At 46.3% G+C, this 12,500-nt stretch overlaps 1 protein-coding gene across 4 annotated transcripts in view; it reads right to left on the bottom strand.

The window, feature by feature from the left end:
- Positions 1 to 12,500, bottom strand: part of LOC123509991 (IQ motif and SEC7 domain-containing protein 1-like) — a 186,231-nt gene that overhangs the window by 126,101 nt on the left and 47,630 nt on the right. For 3 of the 4 annotated variants that reach the window (XM_045264641.1, XM_045264649.1, XM_045264648.1), the window contains exon 3: positions 12,210 to 12,254. In XM_045264641.1, coding sequence (XP_045120576.1) covers positions 12,210 to 12,254 — 45 coding nt within the window. Of the gene's footprint in view, positions 1 to 1,442; positions 2,257 to 12,209; positions 12,255 to 12,500 lie in introns of those variants that run through there. The other variant, XM_045264640.1, reaches the window with a different exon arrangement.

Here is a 12,500-nt window from a genome sequence, read left to right as displayed (position 1 = left end):
AGGAAGGAAGGAAAGAAAAAAAGAAACTGGAGGAGGAGGAGGAGGAGGAGGAGATACGGATGAGCATTTAATTTGGTGGTGATTGTGGTGGTGATCAAAATGAGTGGATGTCTAAGTGAATTAGTGTAAATTAAGTTAGATATGGTGGTGGTGGTGGTGGTGGTGGTGGTGGTGGTGGAGTAAGTGGATGAGTGTGTGGGTGGATGATGTGTAGGTGGAGAATCTGATAAGTGCTAAAGTCAAGGATAATGAGAGATTGTAGTCCTCTCTCTCTCTCTCTCTCTCTCTCTCTCTCTCTCTCTCTCATAATCATCTACTTCGCTAATTAACCAAACAATAAATGCAGTTACAAGAAAGAGGAAAAACAATTTAAACCTTCATCATCACCACCACCACCACCACCACCACAACCACCACCACCACCACCACCACCACCACCACCTCCTAGTCCTCCTCCTCCTTCTCCTCCATTTTCTATATCACTCATCACTAATTCTTTCATTCCTCTTCACGTTCATCTTCATAATTCATTTTCCCAACCCCATCTTCGTTTTCTAAGAGCTACACATAGAAAACGTAATGTATGGAGACACCTCATCACCTTCCCTCACCTGTCACCACCTTCATCACCTTCAACACCGCGTCACCTTCATCACCTTCCCAGCTCACCTGTCTCAATCTCACCCAACAACTAATTACCTCATCACGAGTTTGAGGAGCAATCTGTGATCCCGTTAACCGAGGAGGAGGAGGAGGAGGAGGAGGAGGAGGAGGAGGAGGAGGAGGAGGAGGAGGAGGAGGAGGAGGAGGAGGAGGAGGAGATGACCGATAACAGCACGTACAGAAGAGAAGGAAAATAAAGAAGGGCAGAATGATTAAGAGAGAGAGAGAGAGAGAGAGAGAGAGAGAGAGAGAGAGAGAGAGAGAGAGAGAGAGAGAGAGAGAGAGAGAGAATCAATACAAATTCCAATAAAAAAGCAGTAAAAAAAAAAGATTAGGTAGAACAAGAGTCGAACCCCGGACCACCGTAACTATAGGCAAGACTGACAACGAGAGGAGCCAGCCAGCGCGGTAAGGTTAAGGTAAATCACCGCATATTTCCCCTGCAGGACAGTTACCTCTCAGAAATGCAGGCGGCGGGGATGAAGGACGCCGAGGGAGGAAGAAAGAGGGAGGGAAGGGAGGCAGGGAGGGGGAGATAAGGACAAAGGGAGGGGAAATGAGACTGAGAGATGCAGGGACGGCGAGAAAAGTGTGAGGACTGGCAGGAATCTGGGAGGCTTGTAATGAGGGAGGAGGAGGGAGGGAGGTACAGGAGGGACGTGTCCTTTACTTCGACCCTGAAGGCTGAACGCAAGATGATTACGTCAAGTGGTTCCTGCAGCAGCAGCAGCAGCAGCAGCCGCTACCGCCGCCGCCGTCACCACCCAATTATTCCTTACCTGTGGTGCTTCCTGGACACCCTGACGGAGGCCCTGGGGATGTGGCAGGCGGCGAGGGTTGGACAGAACCTGAAGGGCACGTGAGGCCCCTGCAGCGCCTCCCGCATGCTGAGGGGCTCCCACGCCCATCCATCCACGTCGCGCCCATCACGCCCACACGGACTGAGCGTCTCACGAAAGTCCCGCGCTCTTAGGAACTCCGGTGGGCGGAGGGTGACGGAGGACTTGGTGCGGCGCGGCGGTGGGTCAGTGTGGCGCCCCGAGCGTATTAGATAACTAGTCTGTTCCTCCTGGTGACTCCTGCGGCGCGCTGGCGGCGCCGTGGCCGAAGGGTCGTGGCGATGGGCCGAGGCGGCGCGGGGCGGCCTGAAGTAGTCCTGCAGGGGCTCCCGCAGGGGCGGGGGGGCGACGTCCATCACGGGGGTCATTTTGCCCCTCCCGCCACTCGCCTCAAAGACACCTGGGGACACACACATCAGCCTGGGGTTCCAGGGGCGAGGCGCCGTTCGGGCACTCATCCATCAATGCCACTAAACGTCTGAAAACTGCCTGTCACTCCCTGGCACTAGCCGCTGGTGCCACACACACACACACACACACACACACACTGCCCTAAGGCACGGCGAAGGCTTCCAACACTGTATTTTCAACGTCAAGGCCTTTAGGAAAACCTTCCCACACGCACACCGCGTCACTTCCTCTGCGTCACGTCACAGTCCCCAGCAAGGCACAGGGAGGCCACACACCCTTGGGGACGCCGGGGACGCCAGGGACGCCAGGCAGGACACACACACTGCAGTGCCACAAGCAGCTATCACGAACCTGCTATCAATGGCGCCTCTCCACCACATCCCGACCCTCCTCCACCCTGCCCCAAGACTCCCCCCTCCACGCACCAGTTATCAATGCTACTTATCGACACACAGCCCTTTATCTGCACCCTTTACCCGCCTCTTCCCAGAACCACTGCGTCATGTGAGCTGCTGCTGTTGCTGCTGTTGCTGCTGCTGCTGCTGAACGCCCCGTGTGATGCGTGAATGCTGCACTAATCCCCCTTGCCTCTCCACCTCCTTCCATCCATCCTTCATCCACTCTCCTCCTCTCACACTCTCCACTCCCGCTCCTTACTCCACATCCTCTTCCTCACCTGTTCTCACGGAAAGACAGGTAACTCAAAACAAGCGACCCCCCTCCCCCCTACTCACTTCCCCCAAAAAACACCTTGATTTCCCCCCCCCCGCCACTCCAACGCACACCTCCACCCTCACCTCCGTCACACACACTACCGCTGCTCACTGTCTCCTCCTCTCTCCCTTATCTTTCCTCCATCCTTGCATCTCTCTCTCTCTCTCTCTCTCTCTCTCTCTCTCTCTCTCTCTCTCTCTCTCTCTCTCTCTCTCAAGCAAAGTACATCTGTTATCCATCCCCGCTATCTTTTTTCCCCCATCTTCTTTCCCTATCTCCTCTTCCTCTTCCTCCTCCTCCTCCTCTTCCTTCTCTAACTTTGCTACGCTCTCTTTCCCCTCTTCCTCTCCCTCTTCCTCTTCCTCCTCCTCCTCCTCCTACCTGTGTGACAAGAGCTCAGGTGTTTCTTACTCATTAACCTGGCCACTGATGTTCACCTGAGCAGGAACAAAGAGGGACGAAACATTTTGGTAACGCAACTATTAAAAATCATTACTAATATATTTTTCCTTTTAATTTCGTTCGTCATTTTTTTTTCAACTGCACAGAACATTTTAACATTATCTTCGTCTCGTTTTCTTTAATTGATGGAGAGAGAGAGAGAGAGAGAGAGAGAGAGAGAGAGAGAGAGAGAGAGAGAGAGAGAGAGAGAGAGAGAGAGAGAGAGAGAGAGAGAGAGAATGTTATCCTCCTCCTCCTCCTCCTCCTCCTCCTCTCTCCCACAAACCATTGTCTCAGATACAAAGAAATGTTGAAAAATAAAGAAAAATGTCCAGAATATGCAACCTTGGAAAATAATTATACGCAAACAACCACATTATCTCCCGGACATGAGAGAGAGAGAGAGAGAGAGAGAGAGAGAGAGAGAGAGAGAGAGAGAGAGAGAGAGAGAGAAAGGAGGGGGTATGGTTTTATTTGGAACATGCTAAAGGTGTAGATAGGGAATGTTACCTCTCTCTCTCTCTCTCTCTCTCTCTCTCTCTCTCTCTCTCTCTCTCTCTCTCTCATGTGTTATCTAATATTCCTCGTTTTCCTCTTCCAACTAAGCCATTACAGATTCTAAGCCTTCATCTTCCTCTCAAAGCCCTCCTCCTCCTCTTCCTCCTCCTCCTCCTCTCCTCCTCCTCCTCCTCCTCCGTTATTCCTCCTTCGTCAGATCCTTCAGATATCCTGGCATTTAGTCCTTTCTCCGTTACTCTTCCTACTCTCTCCTTCTCTTCCTCCTCCTCCTCCTCCTCCTCCTACTACTACTACTACTACTACTACTACTACTACTACTACTACTACTACTACTGCTCCTCCTCCTACTCCTCTATTCCCTCCTTTATTTAATCTATTCCTACAGCACTGTTTTCCTTCTCTTCTTCCTAACCTCTCTCTCTCTCTCTCTCTCTCTCTCTCTCTCTCTCTCTCTCTCTCTTCTTCTTTCCTCCTTTCCTCCATCACCTGGCCGGAGGTGGGAAGGGAAGAAGGGAAGAGGAGGCGAGGATGGGAGGGAGAGGGGGAGGAAGGGAAGAGGAGGAAGAGGAGGAAGGGGAAGAGGAGGGGAGAAGTTACCTGAAGCGGAAGTTACCAAAGACAGGTGTTCCTCAGAAAGACCAGGTGTTAATTGCAGAGAGAGAGAGAGAGAGAGAGAGAGAGAGAGAGAGAGAGAGAGAGAGAGAGAGAGAGAGAGAGAGAGAGAGAGAGAGAGAGAGAGAGAGAGAGAGAGAGAGAGAGAGAGTTTACCTATAAGTTGAGGGACAGGTAAGTCAGAGAGAGAAAAAAAAAGGTGGAGACAAGTGGAGACAGACACTAGTATGGACCACACACACACACACACACACACACACACACACACACACACACACACACAACAGAGAAGATGGAAGAAGAAAGAAACCAAGAAGAATGGATGGATGGAAGGAAGGAAAGAAGGATAGATGGATGGAAGGAAGGAAGGAAGGAAGGAAAGAAGGAAGGAAGGAAGGAAAGAAGGAAGGAAGTTGCCTAAGGAGATAATTAAAACCACAATATGAAGCCCTTCTTTCCTCCTCCTCCTCCTCCTCCTCCTCTCTTCATCTTACCATCCATGTTTTCCATCCTCTCTTCTATTCATGTATGTATGAATGTGCATCTACACACACACACACACACACACACACACACACACACACACACACACACACACACACACACGCTTTTACGTATCTATTTATAAAACAAACTTTCTTAACAAGCTTGTCATACGACTTTTGAACTGGCTTGTTAGGGAGGAGGAGGAGGAGGAGGAGGAGGAGGAGGAGGAGGAGGAGGAGGAGGAGGAGGCACAAGGAGGGACAGTAAGAGAAAACGAGACAAAACATAACAAGGCAAAATCATCACCATCATCATCACTATCATCATCATCATCATCATCTCCCTCCTCCTCTCCCCTCTCACAGTTTCCCTCTCACTCCAAAACAGAACAAGAGTGGCCTCAAATAAGCAAGTTTTTCTCAACAAGGCACCTTTGCGCGGCTGGCGTGAGACGGGGGGGGAAGGGGAGAGGGGAGTGGGGAGAGGGGAGAGGGAAAAGGGTACAGAGATGGGAGGTGCTGGAGATGAAGGGAGGAGGAGGAGGGAGGAGAGAAAGGGAGGAAGGGGAAGAGGAGGAGGGGGAGAGGGGAGAGAAAGGGAGGAAAGGGGAGAGAAAGGGAAGAAGAGAAGGAGGAGGAGAGGGAAGAGAAAGGGAGAGAGGAGGAGAGGAGAGAGAAAGGATGGAATGGGATTAGTGATGGTAAAAAGGAGAGAAAAAAAGGAAAAGAAATGAACAAAAGGAAAAGAGAGATGGAAAGCCCAGAGAGAGAGAGAGAGAGAGAGAGAGAGAGAGAGAGAGAGAGAGAGAGAGAGAGAGGAGGTTTACGACTACCACCATCACCACCACCAAAAAAAAAAAGATAAAACTCGTACCACAAACAAAAATCAACAACAACAACAAATATAATAAAAATAATAAAAACAACAAAAATAATAATAATAATAATAAAAACACACATTGAACACTTTTTCCAGTACAGGTGTTGTCATATACAGGAAACAGGCGACTTGCAAAACACCTGTGACAAACACCACCACCACCACCACCACCAACACTGCACTACTCAGAGCTCGAGAAACGCTTTGAAACAGGTGTGCGCTTATCAAACACACCTCACACCTGTCCAACACACCCCAGCACACTTCAGCACACCTGCACACTGACACAGCACAGGGGAGGGCAGGTGTGTGTTGCTGCCAGTCCCTCCACACATGTAAACACAGTAACACACGCAGTAACACACAGTAACACAGCGAAACACAACACAGCACTTCACGGCAGCACTATTTTTCTGATTAGCACAGAGAGAGAGAGAGAGAGAGAGAGAGAGAGAGAGAGAGAGAGAGAGAGAGAGAGCGCACACACCGATCACAACGGAGACCAAAGGAGAAGTGAGGCCAACAAGCTATCCAAACCTCTTCACTCCCCCCCCACTCTCCTCCTCCTCCTCCTCCTCCTCCTCCTCCTCCTCCTCCTCCTCCTCCAACCCCCCACGACTTGGCAACCCCCTTCCCTTCCCTTCTCTTCTTCCTCCTCCTCCTCCTCACAGCTACCATACAAACTATATAAGGTGTAGATAATGTTAATGACTGTTTTAGGTTTGCAACTTTCACCGTCACTAAAGGAGGAGGAGGAGGAGGAGGAGGAGGAGGAGGAGGAGGAGGAGGAGGAGGAGGAGAAGATAATGTCCGTAGTATTCCTTGATCCCCCCTCCCCATTCCTCCTCCTCCTCCTCTTCTTCTTCTTTTGATTTATATATTTGTATAACTACTGCTATTACTACTACTACTACTACTGCTACTACTACTACTACTACTACTTATCATACTGCTACTGCTACTACAACTACTATTCAACTATCGCTATAACTACTATTACTACTACTAATACTAATACAACAACAACCACTACTACTACTACTACTACTATCACAACTATTACAACAACCACAACCACTACCATCACCACCTCGTTCAATAGACAGGTAGCCTTCAGCAGCCGTGGGCGGGGGCGTGCCCTCTCACACCTGGCACCACAATGGGCGTGGGTGAGTGTCCGTGGGTGTGTGACTGCCGTGCGTACATTCCCCACGCCCTTGTTACCTGCACCACACACACGCAGACACACACACAGAGAGAGAGAGAGAGAGAGAGAGAGAGAGAGAGAGAGAGAGAGAGAGAGAGAGAGAGAGAGAGAGAGAGAGAGAGAGAGAGAGAGAGAGAGAGGCACGATTTTCAAGTTCTTGTTTACGTTTTCTTTTCTCTTCTACTTTCTCCTAATTTATCATCTCATCTCCTTTCCTTCCTTTCATTTCCTCCTCCTCCTCCTCCTCCTCCTCCTCCTCCTCCTTTTCCTCGTCTTCCTCTTCCTCCTCCTATTCTTCCATGTCTTCCTACTATTCCTCCTCGTCCTCCTCTTCCTTCTGTACTTTCATTCCTCCTCCTCCTCCTCCTCCTCCTCCTCCTCCTCTTCCTCCTCCTGCTTGTATAAATGAAGAAAGTGAGAAAAAAGTCAGAAAAAACAGTAGGAAAAGAAACAAAACAGGAAAATAAAGAGTAACAAGAAAACCATGTCATGCATCCGCCACAACCAGGCTCCCGTTTTCTTTCAAGCTGAGAGAAAATGGAGACTAATTATGAGTAGAGAGAGAGAGAGAGAGAGAGAGAGAGAGAGAGAGAGAGAGAGAGAGAGAGAGAGAGAGAGAGAGAGAGAGAGAGAGAGAGAGTTACAGCTATCATATAAGGAGCCAGCTAAACACACACACACACACACACACACACACACACACACACACATACACACACACACACACACAATTAAAAGAATCTCAGTCAGAAAAACACACAAACAAACAATAAACGAGACTGATCCGCTATTTTTACGGGACTGTGTGTGTGTGTGTGTGTGTGTGTGTGTGTGTGTGTGTGTGTGTGTGTGTGTGTGTGTGTGTGTGTGTGTGTTCTGCTCTGGGCAATGCTAGGAGGGTAGTCATGAATCACCCCCTTACCTCCTCCTCCTCCTCCTCCTCCTCCTCCTCCTCCTCCTCCTCCTCCTCTTCTCTAGGTCAGCTTCTGTGTCGATACCAAACTCCTCCTCCTCCTCCTCCTCCTCCTCCTCCTCCTCCTCCTTTCTCTCTCCAGCCTCCATACTCTCCTCCATTATTATCTCCACTCCTCCCTCTTCTCTCCATCTCTCCATCAGCACAGACAGTTTCTCCTCCTTTATCTCCATTTTTTTCTCTCCTAATCTGTTTGTCTTTCCCTCTCAATAATAAAGGATAACAAAAACAAGTAGTAGTAGTTGTAGTAGTAGTAGTAGTAGTAGTAGTAGTAGTAGTAGTAGTAGGTTAGGTAGTAGTATTAGGTTACTACTACTACTACTACTACTACTACTACTACTACTACTACTACTACTACTACTACTACTACTACTACTACTACTACTACTACTGCTACTACTACTACTACTACCCCTACCACTACCACTACCACTGCAGGATCAATAAAGTGGATGCTAGTGGTGGTGGAAGTGGTGCTGGTGGAGTCATGGCGCCAGCATCACCACCACCACCATCACCACCACCACCATCAGTAACTTAAAATCTGGGCCCCTGCCAACTTTCAAGCTCCTTCGACCTGTCCTGACCTGCCTTCTGATCTTCATGACCTGCTCTGCCTTCCGTTTAACTTCCCCTAACCTTGCCTAACTTATCCTAATGCTGTCTGGCTCATCTTACCTATTCTAATTCAATCTAACCTTACATTACCTTTACTTACGAACAATACGTGATGTGACCTTATTTAATTGTAACCTAATTAAACCTAGCCAGACTTATTTTAATTCAGTTTTACCTTATATTTTTACTTTACAATACTTATGAAACCTGTGTGATATAACCAGAGTCAATTTAATCTCTTAAAACTTTATCTAATTGAACTTAATCTAACGGATCATTTTCTTACTTTATATTCCTTTTATCCGAATCTTTATCTTATCTTACTATATTCTACAGGAGCTATTCTATATTACCTTAAGGGATTTTCAACAATATAAAAATTAACTAACCAAAACTTAACCTTACCTAACCTAACCTTACCTAACCTAACCTAACCTAACCTCACCTCACCTCACCTCACCTCACCTAACCTAACCTAACCTTACCTAACCTAACCTAACCTAACCTTACCTTACCTAACCTAACCTCACCTCACCTCAACTAACCTCACCTAACCTAACCTACCCTAACCTTGACCTACACTATAACCTCCATTACATCTTCCTATAACCTATTTTTTTTAAGAGAGAAATGCCACACGTGTTATTTTTTCTCCCTAAAAGACCCAGTCACCCCTCTCCCCTTTAGCGGTGTGAGGGGAGGAGAGGGGAGGGGAGAGGGGAGATAAGGTGTGGGGAGGGAGGAGGCGTTAAGGCAGGTAGGTCGTGGGGTGAAAGTAAGGTAAGTTGGACCGGACCTGTGTGAGGAAAAAAAAAGAAAAAGAAAGGAAAAAACAAGTCTCTCTCTCTCTCTCTCTCTCTCTCTCTCTCTCTCTCTCTCTCTCTCTCTCTACACACTTACATTAACTTGATTTCCGCTTCGTCTCTAAAACTTTCCATTGGTTTTCCACTTCTCTTCCTCTTCTTCCTCCTCCTCCTCTTCTTCCTCCTCCTCCTCTTCTTCCTCTTCCTCCTTCTCTTCTTCTATCATGCCACGATTTTACTTTCTTCCTTAACTTCTCAAAATGGAAGAAGATAAACAAGAACACACACACACACACACACACACACACACACACACACACACACACACACACACACACACACACACACACACACACTTCCTAGACCACACTCCTAACTTGTATACGAGGAAGAGTAAACTAGTATTACATGCATGATAAACAAAACTACTACTACTACTACTACTACTACTACTACTACTACTACTACTACTACTACTACTACTACTACTACTACTACTACTACTACTACTACTACTACTACTACTACTACTACTACTACTACTACTACTACTACTACTACTACTACTACTACTACTACTACTACTACTGCATCTTTCCTTTTCTCTGTCCCATTTTTCTCTTTCACCATCTATCTCTCCATCCCTCCTCCTCCTCCTCCTCCTCCTCCTCCTCCTCTCCTCCTCCTCCTCCTCCTCCTTCACCTGCTAATGGTTCTTCCACGCCCACACCTAACCGAAAGAGTCCACCTGTGTGTGTGTGTGTGTGTGTGTGTGTGTGTGTGTGTGTGTGTGTACATAAAGTTACACACAATGGGTACACATGGGCGGGGCTGGGCAGGATATCCGCAGGCGGAGTACACACACACACACACACACACACACACACACACACACACACACACACACACACACACACACACACACAGAACCGGCACAAAACTCAATAAAGATAACAGAGAGAGAGAGAGAGAGAGAGAGAGAGAGAGAGAGAGAGAGAGAGAGAGAGAGAGAGAGAGAGAGAGAGAGAGAGAGAGAGAGAGAGAGAGAGAGAGAGAGAGAGAGACTGAAGGAAGGAAAATACAGTAAAAACACGAAGGAGGAAGAAAAAGAGAACAGGAAGAGGGAAGGAAGAAAAAGGAAGAACAAAAAGAGGAAGAGGGAAGAGCCTGGGGTAAGAAGGCAACCCGCAGAACAATTACTGACCAGGAAACATAAATTTTTACGGATGTGGCGACGGCGAGACGGAAACTAGGAGGGAGGGAAGGGAAGGGAAGGAGGGAAGGAGGGAGAGAAGTAGGGAAAGAGTGAGGGAAGGAGGAAACCAGTGCCTGCCTCCCTTACTAACCCAGATCGCTAACTACCTCAAGGTCAGGAAGCTAAAGAGGAGGAAGAGGAGGAGGAAGGGAAGATAATGAAAGGAAGTGAAGGTGAAAGGTTGTGTGTAAGTGGCAGAATAATGCTATGATGATGACGATGATGGTGATGAAGGGTTCCGTGATACATCATCGAGGAGGAAGCCTAAGTGGTCTCGTTTTGACTCGTTTCTCGTTCCGTCTCGCTCTCTCGGTTCCTTTCCTGTGCACTGAGCCAAAATACATCACTCACCCACTCAATCCTCCACAGAAAACCTCGCCAGGCATCGTTTTCTGTCGTGTATTTAACGGGTACCACTCTAGATCCCTTTCCCTTCACTAATGCCTGGAGTTCAGTTTTTTTTTAATAGATGAAGATGAATAATGAAGACGATTTACTCTCCCAGTGCTCTTTTCAACTTCATTAAGACTTTACCCGGTTAAACCACTCTAGATCATTTTTCCTCCATTTCTTCCTCGACTTCACCATTCAAGATTACGTTTCCTTTACTTTTGATTCGACTTGACCAATCTTTTTGACAGATGAAGATGGGTAAAGAAGGTGATTTCCTCTTCTAGTGCTCCTTTGAAATCTGACACAATACCACGATAGCAAGATATCAGAAAACTATTACATTTGATTGGAACGGACAAGCACACACCAACACACCTGCCTTACCTGTGTGTTTGGGAACTAATGAAAGAAACGAAACAAAAATAAAGGAAAAAAAGTAAACTAGATAGGCAAAGATGGCTAACCTTCCAACGATATTAAAGTTTCACCAAGTTAAACCACTATAGATGTTATTTCACTCACTTCTGCCTGGACTTCACCATTCTATTTAGCAGATGTAGATAGATAAAGAAGATAATTTTCCCTCCTAGAGCTTCTTTGAAATTAAATATAACAAAACCACAATAGAAAAACATGAAAAACTATTGTATTTGATTGAAAAAGGATAAGGAAACAGGTATACCCCAACACACCTGTCTTACCTGCGTGTGTCTGGGAACTTAGAGCTAATTAAAGGAACGAAGCAGAAAAACAACAGCAGAAGAGAAAAAAAAAGGAAAACTTGCACTCCTCCATCTAACTTTCTTTAAACTTACAATTAATCAAAGAAAACGGGAAGAAAAACAGAGACACTGAAGATAAAAATAATGGGATTCTTACTTAAATAAACGTGAAGGAAAAAATAATTAAATAAAGGTGAGAATAAGTAAATAATCAGTGGAGTCATAACTTTAGGCCTATTTAATAAAAGAAAACGGGAAGAAAAACAAAAACGAGGGTCACTGAAGAAAAAATGGGATTCTTACATAAATAAACATGATAATGGGAAAAATAATTAAATGAAGGTGAGAATAGGTAAACCATCAGGTGAGTCATTAATTTAGGCCTACAAAATTATAGAAAAGGAGAGAAAAACAGAAAAGAGGAAAAAAATAAGAAAAAATGGGATTCTCAACTTAATAAACGTGAGATAATGGGGAAAATAATTAAATAAAGATGTGAAATAGGTAAATCATCAGATGGGTCATAAATTTAGGCCTATAAAATTCATAAAAACTGAAAGAAAATAAAAAAAAGAGACACTGAAGAAAAAAAAAAGATTCTTACCTAAATAAAAGTGAGATAATTAAAGGTGAGAATAGCTAAATAATCAGGCGAACAATTAATTTAGGCCTACCTTTTGTGAACGCCGTTGACACACCCGTGGAACTCCAAAGTAGACCTAAGGAGAAAGAAATATTAGGTCGTGCACATGCATTAATTAAGACACACACACACACACACACACACACACACACACACACACACACACACACACACACACAGAGAGAGAGAGAGAGAGAGAGAGAGAGAGAGAGAGAGAGAGAGAGAGAGAGAGAGAGAGAGAGAGAGAGAGAGAGAGAGAGAGAGAGAGAGAGAGAGAGAGAGAGAGAGAGAGAGAGAGAGATACAAGAATGAAAAGGAAAGA

The sequence above is a fragment of the Portunus trituberculatus genome, chromosome 28 (genome assembly GCF_017591435.1).
Source record: "Portunus trituberculatus isolate SZX2019 chromosome 28, ASM1759143v1, whole genome shotgun sequence".
In the NCBI taxonomy this organism is placed as follows: Eukaryota; Metazoa; Arthropoda; class Malacostraca; order Decapoda; family Portunidae; genus Portunus; species Portunus trituberculatus.
This window is presented reverse-complemented; position numbering and strand designations above follow the sequence as displayed.